The sequence below is a fragment of the Clytia hemisphaerica genome, unplaced genomic scaffold (assembly GCF_902728285.1).
Source record: "Clytia hemisphaerica strain Z4C2 unplaced genomic scaffold, Clytia hemisphaerica genome assembly, whole genome shotgun sequence".
In the NCBI taxonomy this organism is placed as follows: domain Eukaryota; kingdom Metazoa; phylum Cnidaria; class Hydrozoa; order Leptothecata; family Clytiidae; genus Clytia; species Clytia hemisphaerica.
The window spans coordinates 417,173-441,173 of NW_027104475.1; the positions used below are offsets into that span (position 1 = coordinate 417,173).

Genomic DNA, 24,001 nt, shown 5'->3' on the forward strand with positions numbered 1-24,001 from the left:
ATTTTCATAGATCAGGTCAGGTCTGATACAGACAACAAACAGTGACTTTTCACATAAAAAACACATTCCGTAACTTCGTTTTATGCTGACATACCTTGTCCAATTCCGTCATTGCAACTATCTGGTCTGCAAAATAGTTAGAGTGAAGGTTTTATTTTGAAAAACATTTAAAAGACCAGATACCGGGTGTCCCAGGAAAAAGTTTCTTTGAAGTGAATTTTCTCGAGTTTTGTTACTTGTCAGATTTGGTTAACTAGATCAAAAGTTATGGTTTAAATGCTAAAAAATTACCTTTCAAAAAAGTCAAAAAAAGGCAAAAAATGTAGTTGCTATGACCGAATTAGAAAAGGTATGTCGACATTACACGGTTGAAAAATTACGGTTACGATTCTTACCATCACCATCAAAGGAGCGTTTCCATTTTATAATACCGCGTTCTTCTTTGGTTCCCGGTAGAAGGTTGTCCAAGAAGAAGCCAGTCACTCCACCAACGAACATATTGGTCGAAAGAAGAACTTTGATGATCTGATCGACAGCTGACGAACCTGGTGAACGAAGAATTGTAAAATGAGACTAGGGATTTAGATGGCAAAATGAAAGTGCGCGCTTTTTTAACATTTAAAGGGACGTAAAAGTACTGACGAAATTTGTAAACAAGCCGTATGCAGCGGGATACAAAATCAAAACAAATGTCACATGTCAAAATAAAGAATGATTGTTTCAATTGTTTAACAAAGTTTGTTTTGGACACGTGATTTTAATTGTTCTCTTTAATGACACGTGGTTCGCGCAATGTTTACATTTTACTACTTTTATGCCCCTCTAACCCTTCAAGCGTCTTTCTTATTTTTTTACTAGCAAGGGGGAAACATCTTTCAAGTCAAGTGGATAAATATTACGTAAGTGTTAGTTAAGGGAGGGGGTACTCGAGCCAACCCCCCCCCCCCATCCAAAGATAGCAAGCAAACAGCAATAGTTTCGAAAGAAGTACTAATCTGAATTTTCTCAAGCTTCGAATTTATAAGTTTTATGCAGTTATTTAGGTTGTAACCAGCCAGTGAATACCTGTATCGATAGATTTTCCATTTTCACCAATCCATGCAGGGATGACCATACCAAAGAAAAGAGATGTTCCAAGGACGAACAAGTTCCTCATGGAAGATAAGTCCACGTATTGTAGTGACGATAACCCCACAGCTGTCCAAGAAACAAAAGAATAATACGTTGATCTCTTGTTAATATCGACACACTCCGAAAAAAGGATATTTTTCTCAGTTTTGACCATTTCTGTAAGAATGGTACCTGGCTTCTTCAAACCGGAATATTTGAAAATTTCAAAATAACTCTGCTTCAGCTACCGTTATAAATTAATGTTCAGATGAAATTGGATGTATCAAATTATGGTTAACGTTTCGAATTAGAGAGAAAGTCTTTTAATGAAGATACCATCAACAACAGAGTGAGTGAGCAACCGTTTTCCCTTTCCAGTAATTAGAATTTCAAAATTGCTTAATATATTACATATCCAGATGAAATATCGAATTATGGAGAACGCTTCGAATTAGAGAGAAAGTCTTTTAATGAAGATACCATCAACAACAGAGTGAGTGAGCAACCATTTTCCCTTTCCAGTAGTTAGAATTTCAAAATTGCTTAATATATTACATGTCCAGATGAAATATCGAATCATGGGGAACACTTCGAATTAAAGAGAAAGTCTTTTAATGAAGATACCATCAACAACAGAATGAGTGAGCAACCATTTTCCCTTTCCAGTAGTTAGAATTTCAAAATTGCTTAATATATTACATATCCAGATGAAATATCGAATTATGGAGAACGCTTCGAATTAGAGAGAAAGTCTTTTAATGAAGATACCATCAACAACAGAATGAGTGAGGAACCGTTTTCCCTTTCCAGTAGTTAGAATTTCAAAATTGCTTAATATATTACATGTCCAGATGAAATATCAAATTATGGGGAACGCTTCGAATTAGAGAGAAAGTCTTTTAATGAAGATACCATCAACAACAGAATGAGTGAGGAACCGTTTTCCCTTTCCAGTAGTTAGAATTTCAAAATTGCTTAATATATTACATATCCAGATGAAATATCGAATTATGGAGAACGCTTCGAATTAGAGAGAAAGTCTTTTAATGAAGATACCATCAACAACAGAATGAGTGAGGAACCGTTTTCCCTTTCCAGTAGTTAGAATTTCAAAATTGCTTAATATATTACATGTCCAGATGAAATATCAAATTATGGGGAACGCTTCGAATTAGAGAGAAAGTCTTTTAATGAAGATACCATCAACAACAGAATGAGTGAGGAAACCGTTTTTCCCTTTCCAGTAGTTAGAATTTCAAAATTGCTTAATATATTACATATCCAGATGAAATATGGAATTATGGAGAACTTTTCGAATTAGAGAGAAAGTATTTTAATGAAGATACCATCAACAACAGAGTGAGTGAGCAACCGTTTTCCCTTTCCAATAGTTAGAATTTCAAAATTGCTTAATATATTACATATCCAGATGAAATATCGAATTATGGTGAACGCTTCGAATTAGAGAGAAAGTCTTTTAATGAAGATACCATCAACAACAGAGTGAGTGAGCAACCATTTTCCCTTTCCAGTAGTTAGAATTTCAAATTTGCTTAATATATTACATATCCAGATGAAATATTGAATCATGGTGAACGCTTCGAATTAGAGAGAAAGTCTTTTAATGAAGATACAGATTTATGAGTGAGCAACCATTTTCCCTTTCCAGTAGTTAGAATTCCAAATTTGCTTAATATATTACATATCCAGATGAAATATCGAATTATGGTGAACGCTTCGAATTAGAGAGAAAGTCTTTTAATGAAGATACCATCAACAACAGAATGAGTGAGCAACCATTTTCCCTTTCCAGTAGTTAGAATTTCAAAATTGCTTAATATATTACATGTCCAGATGAAATATCGAATTATAGAGAACGCTTCGAATTAGAGAGAAAGTCTTTTAATGAAGATACCATCAACAACAGAATGAGTGAGCAACCGTTTTCCCTTTCCAGTAGTTAGAATTTCAAAATTGCTTAATATATTACATGTCCAGATGAAATATCGAATTATGGGGAACACTTCGAATTAAAGAGAAAGTCTTTTAATGAAGATACCATCAACAACAGAATGAGTGAGCAACCATTTTCCCTTTTCAGTAGTTAGAATTTCAAAATTGCTTAATATATTACATATCCAGATGAAATATCGAATTATGGAGAACGCTTCGAATTAGAGAGAAAGTCTTTTAATGAAGATACCATCAACAACAGAATGAGTGAGCAACCATTTTCCCTTTCCAGTAGTTAGAATTTCAAATTTGCTTAATATATTACATATCCAGATGAAATATTGAATCATGGTGAACGCTTCGAATTAGAGAGAAAGTCTTTTAATGAAGATACAATGAGTGAGCAACCATTTTCCCTTTCCAGTAGTTAGAATTCCAAATTTGCTTAATATATTACATATCCAGATGAAATATCGAATTATGGTGAAACGCTTCGAATTAGAGAGAAAGTCTTTTAATGAAGATACCATCAACAACAGAATGAGTGAGCAAACCGTTTTCCCTTTCCAGTAGTTAGAATTTCAAAAATTGCTTAATATATTACACATGTCCAGATGAAATATCGAATTATGGGGAACACTTCGAATTAAAGAGAAAGTCTTTTAATGAAGATACCATCAACAACAGAATGAGTGAGCAACCATTTTCCCTTTTCAGTAGTTAGAATTTCAAAATTGCTTAATATATTACATATCCAGATGAAATATCGAATTATGGAGAACGCTTCGAATAAGAGAGAAAGTCTTTTAATGAAGATACCATCAACAACAGAATGAGTGAGGAACCGTTTTCCCTTTCCAGTAGTTAGAATTTCAAAATTGCTTAATATATTACATATCCAGATGAAATATGGAATTATGGAGAACTTTTCGAATTAGAGAGAAAGTATTTTAATGAAGATACCATCAACAACAGAGTGAGTGAGCAACCGTTTTCCCTTTCCAATAGTTAGAATTTCAAAATTGCTTAATATATTACATATCCAGATGAAATATCGAATTATGGTGAACGCTTCGAATTAGAGAGAAAGTCTTTTAATGAAGATACCATCAACAACAGAGTGAGTGAGCAACCATTTTCCCTTTCCAGTAGTTAGAATTTCAAATTTGCTTAATATATTACATATCCAGATGAAATATTGAATCATGGTGAACGCTTCGAATTAGAGAGAAAGTCTTTTAATGAAGATACAATGAGTGAGCAACCATTTTCCCTTTCCAGTAGTTAGAATTCCAAATTTGCTTAATATATTACATATCCAGATGAAATATCGAATTATGGTGAACGCTTCGAATTAGAGAGAAAGTCTTTTAATGAAGATACCATCAACAACAGAATGAGTGAGCAACCGTTTTCCCTTTCCAGTAGTTAGAATTTCAAAATTGCTTAATATATTACATGTCCAGATGAAATATCGAATTATGGGGAACACTTCGAATTAAAGAGAAAGTCTTTTAATGAAGAAGATACCATCAACAACAGAATGAGTGAGCAACCATTTTCCCTTTTCAGTAGTTAGAATTTCAAAATTGCTTAATATATTACATATCCAGATGAAATATCGAATTATGGAGAACGCTTCGAATTAGAGAGAAAGTCTTTTAATGAAGATACCATCAACAACAGAATGAGTGAGCAACCATTTTCCCTTTCCAGTAGTTAGAATTTCAAAATTGCTTAATATATTACATATCCAGATGAAATATGGAATTATGGAGAACTTTTCGAATTAGAGAGAAAGTATTTTAATGAAGATACCATCAACAACAGAGTGAGTGAGCAACCGTTTTCCCTTTCCAATAGTTAGAATTTCAAAATTGCTTAATATATTACATATCCAGATGAAATATCGAATTATGGTGAACGCTTCGAATTAGAGAGAAAGTCTTTTAATGAAGATACAATGAGTGAGCAACCATTTTCCCTTTCCAGTAGTTAGAATTTCAAAATTGCTTAATATATTACATATCCAGATGAAATATCGAATTATGGAGCACGCTTCGAATTAGAGAGAAAGTCTTTTAATGAAGATACCATCAACAACAGAATGAGTGAGCAACCATTTTCCCTTTCCAGTAGTTAGAATTTCAAAATTGCTTAATATATTACATGTCCAGATGAAATATCGAATTATGGGGAACACTTCGAATTAAAGAGAAAGTCTTTTAATGAAGATACCATCAACAACAGAATGAGTGAGCAACCATTTTCCCTTTCCAGTAGTTAGAATTTCAAAATTGCTTAATATATTACATATCCAGATGAAATATCGAATCATGGTGAACGCTTCGAATTAGAGAGAAAGTCTTTTAATGAAGATACAATGAGTGAGCAACCATTTTCCCTTTCCAGTAGTTAGAATTTCAAAATTGCTTAATATATTACATATCCAGATGAAATATCGAATTATGGAGAACGCTTCGAATTAGAGAGAAAGTCTTTTAATGAAGATACAATGAGTGAGCAACCATTTTCCCTTTCCAGTAGTTAGAATTTCATAATTGCTTAATATATTACATATCCAGATGAAATATCGAATTATGGAGAACGCTTCGAATTAGAGAAAAAGTCTTTTAATGAAGATACTATCAACACCAGAGTGAGTGAGCAACCGTTTTCCCTTTCCAATAATTATTGACACAATTGCTGATCCCAATGAAATATCGAATTATGGAGAACGCTTCGAATTAGAGAGGACACCTTACCCGTGATCATTCCAAACATGATGATAAAGATTCCACCAATCACAGGGTCAGGAACGGTGGCAAATAATGCACCGAACTTTCCGATGATGGATAGCACGATCATGATCATGGCGCCACATCGAATCACTCGTAAACTACCAACCTGAAGGTAAATAATATGTTCCGCGTGAAACTCAAGGAGACATTATTGATTTCAAAAGGAAATCAACGCAGTTTTTGATTGTTTTGGCTGAACAACAAGGTCAAATCGTCAAATTCGCCCTACCCCTTTAGATCATAGCGTGGTAAAGCCTACGGGGTCCACGCTATGAAATCGAAAGTGGGGAATCGATGGAATATAGAGTCTAAGAAGACGCAACCAAAAATTTTTACTTTGCAAAATGTGGGGGCGTCCCCGGTGGCGTGGGCCCTGTGGTATGCGCAGATTTCTTCTCGCCACTCCTTTTTGGTTTCACGCCACTTGAAAAGCTCCACGCTCGTGTAAAAGAAAGCAGATCGATTTTATGTATTTTCTATGTCGCGATGAAGACCTGTAGATTACCCGCTTTCTTGTTTTCTATTTTGTCGTCATGGATATTCGGTAAATTACAGTGCCGTAGCAACTGGGGGGCAAGGGGGGGGCTATGCCCCCCCAATAATTTTTTCAAAAATGGTTATTTTGCAAAATGCAAAGTTTTTCTTTTTTAATTTATCATAATTGTCTTTATGTGCATGTTTTGAGTGTATTTTTAAGCAATCTAGAGCTCAAATTTTCAAAATTTTCCCCCTCGGGCCAAACCATGGTTGGCCCTCGCGGTGTCACTAAACTTCAGCCCCCCCCCAATATGAAAATGCTTCCTACGGCACTGAATTATCCTAAAGAATTCTTAAGAAGTCTCACACACACCTCATGCAAAATAATAGCGTTTTTGTGAAAGTTCTGAGCATCATAGGAGTGGATAATGGCAATTTGGAGGTAAAAATGTTTCAACATAAGTGTCTTTTTCACATTACTACCTTATCGGCCCGTTGTACGCCGGTTCTAATATAACGCCGGCCCCTTTTAACGCCGGCTCTTATTACGTCACGAGCCCAAAAATAACGCCAATAAAGGCCGGTGTAAAAAGGGCCGATAAGGTAATTAATAATTAGCTCTCTATTTTATTCTCCAGCGTAGCGTCTCAACTCATTAGTGTTTCGCGTAGTCCCTTGAGACTTTCGATACTATTTTTCTATTGTAGAATTTATTTTAGCTTTTTATATTTCAATTAGGCAAATATGACGTAGAATTTTGAAGACGTTTGATACTGTTTGATAGCGTTGCCTTTCGTTGTTTTTTTAGTGTCTCTTTTTTCGCGTCTTGTACTGTACAGAGAGGAGAGAAGAGAATTTTGATATCTTTCAAGAAGGGATTTTTATGCTCGAAACTTAAAGTAATTTCTTGTTATTGGTATGAATTTGTTACATTACATTTGAGGTGAAGCTTTTATCACTCACGCCAAAGTGCTTTTTAGTAAGTATATTTTTTCACCTAGACTTAGCTTTGTTATTTTGTTATTATAGAGCCTAGATGTCTTGTAAGCAAATTTTTAGGCCTTGTCAAACATTTTTCTAAGCGAAAGTTTTGTACTTATTTTTAGCCTGCATTCGAATGAATAAATGCTGAGTCAAACATCAAACGTGAATGGTTTACATCGAAAGAAAACATAAAACTGAAGGCGTGCGAAAATTCTGTTATTTCTCAGAAATTTAAAAAAGAAAGAAAAAATTCTAAATGACTTAAGCTACTCCGTTAGGCCGAAAAATTCGAAGAAAAATTCGTTGACAAAAATAGAGTAATTCTCTACTTCGTGAAAATTAACCTTTTTAAATCACATGAAAACACACAAAAGAGAAAAGACCAGTTCATTTTACAAACACCATAAAAGAGCTCAAAGGTTGACTGACGCCTTTAGTAAATTGACAAAAAACTTAAGAGTCGAAGGAAAATATAAAACTGAAGGCGTGTGAAAATTCATCTTTTTTCTCAGAACTTTAAAACGAAGAGAAAAAAATCAAAGTGTCCTAGTCCGTTAAGAACGTAAGGCAGAGGAATTCGTTGACACAAATAGAGTAATTCTCTTCTTCGTGAAGGTTAACATTTCTAATCACACGAAAACACACAAAAGAGAAAAGACCAGTTCATTTTTAGAAGAAGACATGGTTGGTCACGGCAATATAAATGCAAACTTGCTATAGTCAGCTCTAAATCTGGAAACGTTTCCTATATACTGGTAGCCCGATCCAGTCAAGTAGTTAGAGATGAATGATATCTACTCAAAGAGATGTTGTTGTTTTTTTTCAGACAACCTGTATCGAGCTAAAATTCTATTTTTTCTGAAATTTAACAAACTTGGATGCCCGGGCTAAAGCCAGAAGCAGACCTACGTAGGAACAAGTGATACTTTTAGGGACCTACCTGGTTATGCATTTAACACATATATAATTGATATCTACGTGAGCATGACCGTTAAAACAATCATTCAGAACACAAATAGTGACGATCTATTAAAATTAGTCGTTTGTTTCTTATTTAAAAAGACGTTTAGAAACCAAAATTTCATGCCCTTGAAATATTCTTTCATATTCAAGACTTCATAAGCAAAAAAAACATCTATATTTTATCATCAAAAAATTGAGTAATTTGGATTCTATATAGATAAACATACGTTTTATGAGCTGAAAAATTCTTTTTTTACAAAAATCTGCTTGAGCCATCTTTTACCTACTTTCATGCAAAAAATCAGAAAAAAACAATGATCCAATATTTCACAAAGTCCAAAAGACCCTTTTTTAGCCGTTTTTGGCCCAAATTTTGCCCAAAAACATTATTTTTCGAAAATCAGGCTCCGTCACATTCGAGTGTTTATAATTATGCATCTTTGTGCAAAAAATCATAAAGAATGAAAGACCCAATCTCGAGAAAAGCTAATACCTAAGTAACTGATAATGTCCTTATAAAAAAATATCAAATTTGGCCAGTTTTTCTATAAAAACACGCCAAGCAACCAAAATTTCATGTCTAAGCACATATATTCTTCAAAAGTAAGCCCTCATGAGCAAAAAAACATCTATCTCATAAATAAATTGAGTAATTTGACTAAGAACATTGATGTATGCTTATTAATAGTGATTCTTATAGATAAACATGCGTTTTTTGAGCTAACAGATTTTTTTTGCAAAATTCTTCTTGAGCCATCTTTTACCTATGATGGTACTTCCATGCAAAAAATATAGAAAAAACTAATGATCCAATTTTTCACAAAGTCCAAAAAACCCGTTTTTTAGCCATTTTTTAGCCATTTTTTAGCCGTTTTTTGGCCTAAACCTTTGTACCAAAAATCAAAAGATTCCTATGATTCAATCCTGAGAAAAGTTGATAACAGACGAACAGACGAACGAACGGGCGAACAAACACAGGTTAATTTAAAGAACCTCCACCGGGGTAACTATTCTAATGAACAAACTATCAATTATAATATTGTCTGTAATATTGAAATAGATTGTAATTGCCATATGAGAATAATGTTTTTTTATAAGAACATCCAAAAATTTTTAAGCTTTGAGATGTTTAGTTTTAAGCCTAAAAATTTTCTTAACATGATCTTATTTTCGCCATTTTATGAGTATTTTTGTCTATGCTCCTAAGAAATCATGTAATATATGTATTATCTATATCTTATATAGTTTGTTCTTATAAAAAACGTGTAATCATTAAGGTTTCGTACGGTGGTAATTATGTTTAAAAAAATCGGGATTTGACAACATGATAACAAAATATGCATCGTGGAAATGTGTTTCGTTCAAAATAGACTGAGTCGAAAAGTTTATGTGAGACGGGGAGAAATGTTAAATCAGCTTCCTGTAAAGAGGATTATATAGAAAAGAAGTAATCAGCAGCTTTAAGATACTGTCAAAAAATCTGCGATCTAGCCCATAGGCCATTATTGCTTTTTTTTAGACTGGATGCGGATAGAAAGCATCTTCTTTCTACATTTTTTTTCAGAATTGAAATGAACAGGTGCGTTTTTAACGAAGCAAATAAATGTTCTGCATTGGTTTCGTAAATTTTGAGATTGGCTTTAACTAAGGATGGATTTCAAGGTTGTAAACCTTTTTATATTTTGATGTTTCTAGTTGAAAATGACAAAATGGTAAATAAAGACTATCATCGGTTAGACAGTCTATGCCACTAACCCGATCGGGAGAATTTGTCCGAATGGGGAAAAAACTTCCCGAACGGGAAGAATTTAATCAATTTTTTTTGCCCGTTTGGGAAAATTCTTCCTTATCGGGAAGATTTTTCGGCGAAGCCGAAGTTCAGGGGTCACATCATGATAAAAACAATTTCCAATTTTCGGGTGTGTTAGATGGATATCCAGACTTAGCAGCTATGTAAATAAGGAACTCGATAAGGAACTTTGAGGCTGAAATTCTCTGTAAAAATAAGGAACTCCAGGCTCAGAGCAAAGTTAAGGTTCCTTATAAAAAAAAACGTGTATGAGAAAAATATGAGGTGTACTGTATTCTACTGAGTGAATGAAGAATCTTGACATTCTACTTTATACTATCGGAGGGTGTTTTATTATATTTTGAAATTTCGGAAAAATGAAAATTGTTTATGAGGTACCTTGAGGTAAATAAAGATCCCTTTAGAATTAAGGGATCTTTAAAATTCTTTCGAAGGTTTCCCTGCCCCTATATTATACCTTGTTAACTTTTGAATTTTTGGAAATCCCGAAAATCACTCAAAAGTTACAAAATAATTCCTACAGGGTGTTTTCAAATTACCTTAACGGTTATTAAAAAATTTGTACCACGGAAAGTATCATTTTAATTCTTAAGCTTTTTTCACATATAAGTAACATTTTACTTAAGACATTGCAGGGTGGAGAATTTCCCTAAGCTTACGTAGTGTTTTAAAGCCTTATGTAGAGTTTGCTTACGTTCAAAAAGTTTTGAACGGAAGGAAAAGTCACGTAAGATTCTCTTAATCAACAAAAACTCTACATAATGTCGGGGAAATTCCCAAAAGGAATATATTTATTCCTGAAAAGGGAAAAATTTGTTATTTTTTTAAATAAGGTAAATGCGATCATTATTAGAACCTCTAAAAGTACTAAAATGAACCGCTAACACTTTCAGTGCTCAATTATCTTTCTCAAATTATTAAGCAACTTTTTTTTCTCATTCTCGCGCATTTTACCTTTTATAACAGAAATGAATATCTCGAAAAAGAAGCATAACAAGCAAATAATTGGTGTCCTTATTACTTCACATCGTACTTTCTGAAAAGAGAATAATGTATTTAAGAGAGGGTTCTGCCGTCGAGAGTTGCAGGACATTTAGAAAGCATAACTGCTCTGTTGAAATATGATGGTTCTTCTAATGTATCGTGTAATCAAGATGTCTTATCAGTCCGGAGGGGGGCATTCATATGGTCCGACCCACGGCATGTGCCGCACTTAAGGGTAGGTTTTTCAAGACCCTCGAAATGCACTGTAAAGCTTTTTTCACATGCACGTAAAATTTTACCTTAGACCTTACGGAAAATCGTTCGTAAGGCTGTCTTTTGGGAATTTCCCCGGCATTATGTAGAGATTTTGTTGATTAGTCTTACGTGACTTTTCCTTCCGTTCAAAACCTTTTGAACGTAAGCAAACTCTACATAAGGCCTTAAAGCACTACGTAAGCTTAGGGAAATTCCCCACCCTTCAAGGTCTTAAGCAAAATTTTACGTACATGTGAAAAAAGCTTAAGGGTGTACCTTTGATAAAGTGCACTACAAGGGTCTTCTTTTAGCTGGATATACTGTAATGGTGTCTTTGGGGACTGCTGAATCGCAAGTCTGACAGTAGAAATCTGATGTAACTTTATAGTTTTGACTCGCACCCATTTTGATTTGTTTTGCACATTATTCCGACATCTTAGACTCACTTTTGGGTGGCTTCAGCAAAGTGAACCCAGCAAAGTAAGATATGTAATCAAAGTACACTGTAAGGGTGAGAAACATTCGGTAAAATGCACTGTAAGGTATAAGAACATAGGTAACTATTGCTCAAGAGCTGCACTGTATAAGGGTCCGATTTTGAAAGGCATTTTTTGGGCGGCAAATGCCATGAAATCGAGTGCCCCCTCCCTAGGGTTTATCAGAGTCACCTTATCCGTTCAGATTTTTAACATTTAAGTTGTCTAAAGATGAAAAAAAATAACTTTATTTTAAATTTTTGATTTGTTAAAGAAAGGATAAAAATGTTTCTGGTCTGCCCCCCCCCCCCAATTTTTTTTTTTTTAAATTGGGCCTTTTTCAAGTAAATCTGTTTTCGTCAATGAAATAGTGAAGCACCTCAAAGAAAGAAATAAAACAACACCAGTGCCATTTAGAGATATTGAAAATGCAGTTTTAAATAATTTTTTAGTGAAAAAAACAAAAACTCGGAGGCTGTATTGCCGACCAAGGACAGATCACACCCGCACAACTCCATTGGAAATAAAAACGCCTCTTGGAAAGAAAGAAAATCAAAGATTATGAATATTTGTTTGATATCATAGAAAGTACCTTTGCACTTATCATCCAATACAGCACAGTCATCTAGCGTAAGTTGCTGAAGTGGTTGATTAATAATGGAATATTACCACCACGGTATAATCCGAATCCCGCTTTCAATAATCGGATTACTGGTGAATACCTTAGCTCTCTATTGTTTGGTGAAGAAGAATAAAGGGCGCCAAATCTCAAACCCTGACAGACTATTGGTGGCTTTGAATTTATGGGATGCTTTCACATGTTTTGTCATAATGCCTTTCAAAGCTATTGTTTATATTGGATTCACACCAGATGAGAAACCATTGTCTATTCGGTATACAGACATTGTTAATAATTGGGTATCGAATTTTCTGATCATTCTTATCGCGTTGGATCGATATTTGAAAATCTCAAAACCGTTACGATATCACGCCTTAATGACGTCGAGACGTATCAACGTATCATTGGTTGGAAGTCTCCTGATCTCGTTGATCGTTTCATCAGTTATATTTATTAATATGGTGATAATGGGGAAAATCTACATAATCTTCGCTACATTATGTATATGTAATATGTATTCGCTACATATTTATTCTACTCCTCATGTATCGAATGATCATGAAAGGGATATACCACCTGACGCGAATCGACCGGCTCCGCAATAACCGTAACGCCCACCGCAATTTACGCCGTAACGAACGCGCTAGCAAGAGTGTTGTTACTTTATTGATCGTTTATATTTTTTATTCCTCTTGTTTGTATGGTATGATTTTACTTTTCGTCGCATTTCCTGACAGCAATGGAGAAACAAAACCGATCGAAATCGGAGTGACTATATTTGCATTCAGCTCTGTATGTAACCCTATCATCTATGTTTTAAAAAACACTTCCTACAGACGTATTTTGAAGGAGTTATTCATGAAAGAAGAGGAGGATCCAGAAGTTCAGAAAGGACCAATCATATTTCACTTTCACATGAACAAAGTGGAAGTCCTTGATCCGGTGGAAAGAAGGAAGTAGCTCTCTTTGATTTTTCTATACATAACCTTTATTAATTTCTGCGGCGGCGGCGGTGTTCTCGGAAAAAAAATTAGAAAACGAAAGTACTCGATACGGTGGACGAACTTACTAAATTTAACTTACACTTTACACGTTCGTTTAGCCCCGGACGATTTTCGCGCGTTTTTATAGTGGTCCGATAACTGTGGAGATAATGAATTATATCAAGCCTTTTTGACGACTGTATTATTAGCTCCACAGTTTGGAGCGTACGGCTCCATAACTTTCTAGATAATTAAAATTACGCTAGTACAAGAAGGGTAACCAAGCATTTTTGTAAACATTCATCGTGAGAACTTTTTAATGGCTTTTGAAACTTGCTGCTGCTGTATCAATTTTTATCATGTTTTCTGGCCTTTTGTAGAGTATTTAAAGAGGTTTATTATTCGTTTACTACTAAGTATTTTATGTTTGTGTAGTTACTGAATGCACCAATAAATTGATAATGCTCAGTAAGTAGAATAAAAAGAGTTACTTTTTCACAACAACAACAACATAAAACCCTGCCTCTTCTTCACTAAAACTACAAACAGCGCAGGTATGATCTTTTTTTTTCCTTTTTTCACCAGATAGTAATGTGTTAATAGTGAAATCAGTTGTGACAAACAGTCAGTTTTAGCAAGTATTTTTTAGAAATCAAGTTAATTGAAATTCAGCGCGATCATTTTCGTAATCGAACTGTCAAACTACCGTGAGATCGGGTAACTTGCGTCAGTGGAGGCTAATGCATAGCCCCTCAAATGAAGTTAAATGGTAGAGTAGAGCTTCGAGCAGAGCTGCGCAGTTCTTTTGTTTTGTAATTTTGATGGCTATATGTAAGTTTCCCTCCACTGATGCAAGTTATACCCAACTTCACAGTATCCATCGAAATCAAACAATAGCTGTTCGATTACCAAACCTTATTTGGTAAGAAATGTTTTTGATTAGTTTGATTATATAAGTTTGATGACAGTTTTTTATCCGATGAAGTTTGATTGGTGTTCGATGGGTTTGGTAAGTAAAATTTTCCAGCTTTTCCTCCCCAATAATATGATAGATATTGGCCTGCTCTTTATGGTTTAGCGTGGGCGTCTGCTAATAAGTCGTCGGAATGTAAAAAGAATGAGCAACAAGGTAATAAATCAAACTAATCGAGCTGCAATTAAACTTCACCGATGTTGATACACCTTTTGCTAATCTGGATTTTCATTTTGATATATAAAAAACTCCAGTGGTACCGTTGTTTTGTATAAGATTCCCATTTCCATACTAAGATTCTTGTTGCTTTTCTGGAATCTTTCCCCTATATATTTTTCACGGGATAACCAGCAAGAGATTGGGGAGGGTTTGTCTAATGGGATGCAGTTTAAATAGTTACCGTCAACTGCTCTAACTTTGGACTATCTGACAAAACATGGGACGGCAATTCGGCCACCATTTCACCAAACCTTCAAAGTCATTTGATTTGAGTTAAGGAACGGCGTATTAAAAAATACAGGATTTCTCTTTCGATTTTACAGTAAGTGAAAAAACAGACCAGATATGCAACAGTCCTATGTTTCGACCAATCGTCCCAAGTTAGAGCAGTTGACGGTACAAAATAGTCATTGTTGTGATTTGCTTGGCCCTTCCATTAATCGATTACGTATAATATTGATTCTTTTACTGTTTTAGCACTTATATACTACTTTCACTTGAATGTAAACATTTATTTTATGATTTTGTAAGGCTTACGGTCAACCTAGAAATAATTAATTAAATAATTTTAAAGGTCTATTACATCATCAGAAGAATAATTGCATTACTTTACAAGTGAGGTTTAAGTCAATTTGTATCTGGTGGGAAAATTTGAGTGACAGTGGTAAATAAATCTTGACCGAAGTCTGTATCCTTAAAGGGACATAACAGTACTTGCGAAATTTGTAAACAAACTGTATGCAGCGGATACAAAATCAAAACAAATGTCACATGTCAAAATAAAAAATCAAACCAGATAATGGCTAATTCTGATTGTTCAATTGTTTTACAAGTTTGTTTTGTACACGTGATTTTAATTGTTCTCTTTAATGACACGTGGTTTGCGCAATGTTTACATTTTACTACTTTAATGTCCCTTTAAGTTACAAGCTTTTCTTAATATATTTTCATACGGATTATTGCATTGAGATTTTGGAAATTTTTGGCAAAAATAGCCAAATTTTAATCTCAAGGAGTATTATTTCTTTAAAGCTTATAAAGTTGACTAGTTTTTACCCTGCCATTTTCTAGTCCAGAAGCTGGAGCTCAACAACTCAACTGTTTTTTTGCCTATGATTTTGATGGTGGTGCACCATCATTCATATCAAAAAGGGAAGATAGTATACAATAGATTTTTCTGACAAGCCATTTTCTCAATTTTAGAAAATTCTACTGTTTATAGAAAGAAGCTGATATAAACTTTGCCCAAGTGAAGCACAAAATGAAGTTCCTGGCATCAAAGAATGAAAAGTTCTTTTTTTCTTCTTCATTTTCAAAGAATTTTAAAATTCATTTTCTCAAGTTTATTACAGTTCTCTGAATTATTCTTCTGAATTGAAAGGTTATTATACGCTTATATATAAAAAGGAATTTTTTAGTCGCATTTTTTTAGGAATCTTTTTGTTCTTTAATGGATTTTTCATAAGAAAACAGGGTATTTACGACCTGTATGTACAATACAATGTGTATTTTTTGTGTAAAGCTTCATTCAAAATATATAATGCATAATGCTGATCTTTTATGTTCAAATATTATGCGGAATTTTCGACTTTAAGTCGTCTTGTTTGTATTGTTTTAATTATTTTTGAAAAAAAAAATATGTAGAGCTTTAAAATCTTCTCAAATTCATCTTTCCCAAGAGCACTTGTATCAAAATTGGTGGACTGCCAATTTTTTGGAACGGTCTTCATAGATCGGGAGACAAGAACCAAAATAAAAGTTGTTTTTGGTTAAGTGCGAAGGTACTTGATAGGGGACGATAGGCCTCAATAAAAACTTTTTGAATTTACGGGGAGAAACATTTCGAAAACTAAACCGACTGTTGTTTTGGCACCATTTTCGAAAACAGCCATTATCATCTTGAGGTGAAAATTGTTTTAATAGTAAATGCCATCGGGAAGGTGTTTTTTAACGTCATATTGATGTGTTGCCCAGAGATGTCTTATATAAAACACTAGGTAGAACTAGTTTGTGTTCCTGGCTGAAGCAAAATAATGCGACATCTTCATAAACTTGGAACTCAGTTAGGTGCCATTCCTTCGCATTGTCTTATTTGTTTTGTTGACGAAATGCCGGCAACGAAATGTAGTTTACAGCAGTTTACAGTACTTTAAAGATGACACATCACTTTACATTAGCTATCGTGGCTTGGGAAAGACTTTATATAGATATCTGTGCTATTACCAGGGAAGTTGGAAAATCAGGAAGTTTTTTCCCTTTTTGCTAACAATTTGTTTTCAGAGTATGATACTTCACCCAACGATTAACGGGAAAACATTTTAACTGGAGAAAGATAACAGCCAGGGCAAGTTAAAAATCTTCTGTGCCAGCTCTTATTTCACATGTTCGGGAAGCTGTATTATTTAGAAAGAAAGAAAAGAAAAACTTACCCGTGTTATTCCAATAGCACTGATGTTCTCGCTGTAAGATGTAGTTCCGTTCCCAGTCCCCCACGCGCCAGTGATCAAACAACCAAGCCCTTCAAACCCTAACCCACGGTTCAGGGCGTGTTTAGGGGGCGGTGGGGCGCCAGAAAGTTTGGCACACGCGTAATAGTCACCAATGGATTCGAGCATTGAAGCGAGAACGCCCGCCAACATTCCGAAAACTGCCGCCACGTTAACTGTTGGGGTACCCCATTGACCTTCGAATAAAATGAATTGTTATTATAAACTTCAGTACTGAAGACAAAGAACATATTACACAACTTCCTTTCACTTGCTCATGTCCTCTCATTATTTCAGGAGGTCTCAGACCTTAATGGGTTAAACCGAAACAATTCGTCAGTTTTTTTAACTTTACGAATCCTTGGAACCCCCTGAATATCCACAGAGTCAAAAACGAAATCATTGTTTGATTGATGTCCTGTCTAAATCCAGCCTTTTCAATGTTTCAAGACCCTTTTCGTCCTGCCCTGGATGTTCAATATTCATTAAAATTCTAAGACAAATTACAGCTGACGCTCTCTCATTCGATCTTCAAAGTGAATTGGATAATCATCACATAAGGGAGCTTATCGAATAAAGGAGCGTCGTTTATGAGAGTTTCTTGTTGACGGGGACTTTAAATTTCATCAAATAAGGGAGCCTATCGAATAGTAGAAGGTCGAATTGGAGAGCGACAACTGTATCTGCGAAAAAATTCCAAACGTATCACCTGGGTACGGAACACGAAACCAATCGGATTCCCGCAAGACATCAATACGGTAATCAGTACGTGCTTTGTCCGATTCTGCTATACCAGCTGCCGTTAAAATAGCAGAAAGCGCCCATGAAACAATAATAGCGAGCAGCACCTGGAAATCGAAAACAAGATGGGAAAGAAAAAGCGATAGAAGAAGGAATTTTGATCGATTTTTTTTAGTCAAAGCACGTGTTATACATTTTTGGAAAGTCGAAAATAAAATGTTTTCTCTGTTTCGGACACTTGCGTATTGTAACTCAAAAACTATTTGTGGTGCAAAATCTCGGTCAGTTTCTGTCAGGAATTCCGTGTCTCGCTGCTAGTACTAGTTTTTGGTACCATATTACCGTAGGAGTGGTCTTGTGAAAAAGAAAAATACCATTGCATTGATTCGAGAAAAGGAACGCCACTTAGTTGAGATTGTTTGAATGCTAAAAAACACAATGCTCCACCGCAGATACATTCACAGATATTTGATAGAATGTCTCAGACACAGAATGAGGCCCAACCTTTAGAATGAAGAAGAGTTTGGTACAAGCTATGGATAGATACGTACTGGGAAAAGTTTGAAGACGGGTATAGGATCACCAAATGGGTTTGGTAGACGAACTTCTTTCAAAACTTGCGAGAAGAGTGTAATACAAAACATTGTTCTGGAAAAGAAAAACATTAACATTAATGTGCTATATTTTAAAGTTGATGGCCCGGTTAATCTCATCTCTCTCGTCACTCGAGACAAAACAGCGAAGAATAGAAAAATAATTTCGAAAATATTTCGAAATGACGAACACTTATTTAACACTTAGAATTAGCATGGAACTAGGTAACAAACAACTAAAAAGTTAAAAAACAAAGTGTGGGTAGTAAAGGGAAATACAAGCCATCTGGAAAGGCTTTTTAGGATTTGGCTTCATTTCGATGGTCCAAAACAACAACTTTTTGAACTTTTTCATGAAAAGACATTTTCAACCATATTCTCGTTCTTTTGCGGTCAGGTCGGATTCAAAAATATTCCTATTCTGTCCAGGGACATGCTAATTTATTAATTTCGTCGAACAACCTTGTATAGCGGCTTTAAAATCGTTGAATATGATATTAATTGCCTAATACACGTTTTGTTATAAGAATAAGTTATATAAGAACATAAGTTGGCTTCACTGGCCAAAATGTTAAGAACGTTTTAAGGCTTTATGGACTCAATCAAAAACACCCCATTTCTTAGGAAAATGGTCAAAAAATTCACAAAATGGTCAAGATAAGGACATGTTCAGAACATTTTTAGGCTTAAAACTCAAAAAGTTAAGAACATCCGAAGGCTTCAAAAATTTTGAATGTTCTTATAAAAAAACGCGTATTAACTATTGGGAATCAAGCCGAAAAAACATGGAGTCTTTAGGAGATTAGGTCACCGAATTATCCAGTTTAACAATAATAACACAAAATGCTTACACAAAAGTGACACCCCATGATGTTCCTATAAAAGAAAGAAAGAGAAAATTAACAGAAAGTACGCTGAAACCAAAACTGTATTACAATAGACCATTTCATAAATGTCACTAACATCACTTGTCTCATATTCAAACAATTACCATAGTGATTATGTCCCTTGAGATATTAAATGATTTTTTGTAAATACCTTATCGGAGAAAACTTCATCGGGGAGAAGTGACGAAATTTTGGACAAGTGACGAAAATTTTCCCCGGCCTTAATGCGTTTACCAACTACCAGCAAGTGACAAAAATTTTTCCCGATAAGGTAAAAAGGAGTTTTAGTAAAATCCGTTGGGAGTTAATCACCATGGCAATAATTTCAAAACGAGGCAAGTGACTTAATTTATGAAAAGGTCTTTTCCGGATTCAAAAGATGAATTTTCAAAACAATTGAACGCGTTTTTTTTTGTAATGTGTAATCAAAAGAAACCCTAACGTCTTTATTCTACCCTCCTGAAAGTTTTTCCGCAAGAGAACTTTCGAAAGCGTTGCGCAGTTGAAAATTACATTACATTACAACAGGAGGATGATTCTTTACATGTATCACGAAAATATTTATCACGAAAATATTTTAAAAGAGCGGTTTTAGAGTATTTAGGCAAAAACCATATTTTTAAGGTTTTTAGCATTTTAAAAACTTTTCAGTATTTCTCTATTTAGACACAAAAATACTGCAAAACTACACAATCGCTACAGCAAAATAGATGAGAATGATATACCTGCAAAATTTCCAGCTACACCGAACAAGGGCAAACCAACGAGAGCAATGGTCGGGCATATGGTTAATGGTCCGATGTAACGTAACACGAAACCCATGATCCCGCTGAAACCGATCACGATTTGGAAAAGAGACGAAACCATAATGGCGCCTTGAATCTAAAAATAAATACCGGTATATAAAATCTCGCGAGACATTCCATCGGTAATGAGCGCGGTTCGTCTATAGAGTCATTTTTTCTTTTATTCTAAATAAAAATACCCATCTTTCGTTTTCTTACAAAATTATTCTTCACTGGCTTATTCTTAAGTCTAGTCACCCCTCTCCGATTTTAATAAAGGGGTCTAGGTAAGTCCATCACAAGAAAGGACATAGACCACTTTGAAATTTTAAGTGTTATACAAAATATCATCTTTTTTTATCATGACTTGAGTGAAGTATGTAAATTCACAGGAAGTTAGTGAGGTAAATCAAGTCCACAGAAGATGAAATTCAGAATCCTAGATATTGTGAATGAAACAGATTTCCAAACTGGTGTACTTTGAAGTACCTTGTTATTCAAAGATTCTTCTAATATACTAATAAAACCTTCCAAGTAAGGTTGACAGTTCCCTGCCGTAAAAACGCTTACCGCACCCATTGGTTTATCCTTGAAAGCAACACAACATCAACTAACAACATCAACAAACAACAACTTATACAAGCAACTAGATGTTTAAGAAAGATACAACAAGCAACATGCTGAATGGACCTACCTAATGATTAACATCAGATGAAAATAAGAAAAAAGTGACAATAATTGTACAAAAATTCAGAATGGAAAAATAAAGCTTGTGCGTTGAATAATGTAAAATGGTAAAAAGGAATGTCCCCAAATACGAAAATCACTTAAACCATTCAGTCCCAAAAAACCTTTTAAGCTGTTTTTGGCCCAAATTTGCCCAAAAAAATTTTCCTTAAAAATCTGGCTCCGTCACATTTTGGGCATTGCCATTTTACATGATTGTGCAAAAAATCAGAAAAAAATAATGAGTCAACTTTGAGAAAAGTTATATTTTCTTATTTGGTTAAAGGGAATTTCCCCAAAATACGAAAATCCGTTTTTTAAGGCGAATAAGAATTTTCCGGGAAAAACCACTTCAGCCATTCTTTAGAAATCTTGCCCTCCATCTTTGTACAAAAAATCAGAAAAAAAGTAATGACAGAATTTTCACAAAGTCCAAAAAACCCTATTTTTAGGTAGTTTTTGGCCCAAATTTGCCCAAATATATTTTTTTTCGAAAATCGGGCTCCGTCCATTTTTAGGCATTGCCATTTTTGCATCATTGTGCAAAAAATCAGAAAAAATAATGAGTCAACTTTGAGAAAAGTTATATTTTCTTTATTTGGTTAAAGGGAATTTCCCCAAAAACGAAAATCCGTTTTTTAAGGCGAATAAGAATTTTCCGGGAAAAACCACTTCAGCCATTCTTTAGAGAATCTTGCCCCTCCATCTTTGTACAAAAAATCAGAAAAAAGTAATGACAGAATTTTGCACAAAGTCCAAAAAACCCTATTTTTAGGTAGTTTTTGGCCCAAATTTGCCCAAATATATTTTTTTTCGAAAATCGGGCTCCGTCACATTTTAGGCATTGCCATTTTGCATCATTGTGCAAAAAATCAGAAAAAAATAATGAGTCAACTTTGAGAAAAGTTATATTTTCTTATTTGGTTAAAGGGAATTTCCCAAAAATACGAAAATCGTTTTTTTAAGGCGAATAAGAATTTTCCGGGAAAAACCACTTCAGCCATTCTTTAGAGAATCTTGCCCTCCATCTTTGTACAAAAAATCAGAAAAAAGTAATGACAGAATTTTGCACGAAGTCCAAAAAACCCTATTTTTAGGCAGTTTTTGGCCCAAATTTGCCCAAATATATTTTTTTTCGAAAATCGGGCTCAGACACATTTTAGGCATTCCCATTTTGCATCATTGTGCAAAAAATCAGAAAAAAATAACGAGTCAACATTGAGAAAAGCTATATTTTCTTATTTGGTTAAAGGGAATTTCCCCCAAAATACGAAAATCCGTTTTTAAGGCGAATAAGAATTTTCCGGGAAAAACCACTTCAGCCATTCTTTAGAGAATCTTGCCCTCCATCTTTGTACAAAAAATCAGAAAAAAGTAATGACAGGATTTTGCACTAAGTCGAAAAAACCCTATTTTTAGGTAGTTTTTGGCCCAAATTTGCCCAAATAGATTTTTTTTCGAAAATCGGGCTCCGTCACGTTCTGGGCATTGCCATTTTGCATCATTGTGCAAAAAATCAGAAAAAACTAATGAGCCAATCCTGAGAAAAGCTGGTAACAGACGGACGGACGGACGAACGAACGAACGGACGGACGGACGGACATGGGTTAATTTATAGAACCTCCACCGGGGCACCCGGCGGTAGGTCCAAAAATAACACCATATACATAGACGGCCTCAGACCCTTTTCATCGCCCAATATAACCGTCCAAGTCGGATAATAGGCTATCATAAAAATAGGTAAAAGTAGATTTGATTTTTGTATAAACCTCTGTGATTCTTGACTTCCATTCTTCGGGGTCTGGTATTGAAGCAGTTGCATTGGTGGTCGCTGATAACAAGAAAGGTTTTTAAGAATATTCACGGTCGTTTTGAAAATGTTACAATTTGAAATAACTTCTTGTGAAATAACAGCAAAATGGAGGCTTTTCGGTTTCTAAATTGTCATTTTAAGTTTTACGTTTTTACGTATCATAGAGATTGGTTTTTAAAATGTTTCTATATAATGCATTTCAACTACTTTAATAACTTTGATGGTTTGTCGATATGGGTGAATGTTTTTTCTTAACGGAAAATTGCATTGAATTATAAATTGACCCACATCGATTGCTGCTACCATTAGGGTACCAACGCAATTTTTTTCCGTCAGCGGACGCAGACCTGAATTAGCGGTTGCAGACTTGATTTAGCGGCCGAAGACCTGAATTAAAAACTGAAGACTTGATGCAGCGGTCGAATACATTTTTTAACGGCCGAAGACCTGGAGAAAATGGATTTTGGAAATTTGTAATGAAAAAAAATTTAAGGTAAATGATTTTAAACTAAAAAGATTGAAAATTAATGCCAATAACTCGTCTCAAACTACCCATCTTTCGTTTTCGATAACACTGCACGAACCACTGGACCATCGCAACTGGTGCTTTGCCGAGTGGTTCAAGCTAGTTTAACTGACCCTTACTTATCTATCAGGTATTTGGCCGGTGACTTGCTAAATCAGGTCTTCGGCCGTTAAATCAGGTCTTCGGCCTTTTAATTCAGGTCTTCGGCCGCTAAATCAGGTCTGCGTCCACTAACGGAAAAAAAATTTGCGGTACCACCTTTCTAGAAACTCTGATCAAAGATTGCGGATTAAACTTAGCCCAATATTTTGAATACAGATTAGTGGTTTAAAGCTGGAAACACATACCGTTAACAATGACAGTAGTAAAACAAGAAGTCGTTCTTGCTCCCATGATTGCAAAAGTTGGTGCGAGAAATGTGTATGTTCCTCCTTGAACAATTGGTAGCCTGAAAGAAAAAATCAAATAACTTCTTATTCATGATATGCACCATTGTAATATCTTCCAAGGACCCAAAATCTGATTGGTTGAAAGTGACGCATTGACTGATTTTACGTCATTTACAACCAATCAGCTGTTGGTTCGGTGATGTAATCTCAGAAGACATTGCAATGGTGCATATCATGAATTATGTATAGATTGTCTTTCATCGATGCCGTACTTTATTTTTAGCCAAGTTATAATTTCTTGATTTAGAATGGACAGTTCCCTATTAGTTAAAAACATTTGTTCAAATTTTCTGTCTCGGCTCTAGAGGGTTGAATCATTGCTCAATTTCGAACAAAGCTTTTTGAAAATAGTTTTTCAGATCATCAAATCAAGCACACATAAAAACAA

At 34.7% G+C, this 24,001-nt stretch overlaps 1 protein-coding gene and 1 pseudogene across 1 annotated transcript in view; one reads left to right on the forward strand and one right to left on the reverse strand.

The window, feature by feature from the left end:
• The window catches only part of LOC136821415 (solute carrier family 23 member 2-like), a 39,253-nt gene that overhangs the window by 1,583 nt on the left and 13,669 nt on the right, over positions 1–24,001 (reverse strand). The window contains exons 4-13 of the mRNA XM_067077650.1: positions 23,512–23,612; positions 22,595–22,656; positions 20,040–20,196; positions 19,279–19,303; positions 18,386–18,482; positions 17,803–17,941; positions 17,037–17,290; positions 5,829–5,970; positions 1,066–1,197; positions 396–545 (exon numbers count right to left, since the gene is read on the reverse strand). Of these exons, the coding sequence (XP_066933751.1) occupies positions 396–545; positions 1,066–1,197; positions 5,829–5,970; positions 17,037–17,290; positions 17,803–17,941; positions 18,386–18,482; positions 19,279–19,303; positions 20,040–20,196; positions 22,595–22,656; positions 23,512–23,612 (1,259 nt within the window). The remainder of the gene's footprint in view (positions 1–395; positions 546–1,065; positions 1,198–5,828; positions 5,971–17,036; positions 17,291–17,802; positions 17,942–18,385; positions 18,483–19,278; positions 19,304–20,039; positions 20,197–22,594; positions 22,657–23,511; positions 23,613–24,001) is intronic.
• Positions 12,270–13,914, forward strand: LOC136821404 (adenosine receptor A2b-like; annotated as a pseudogene).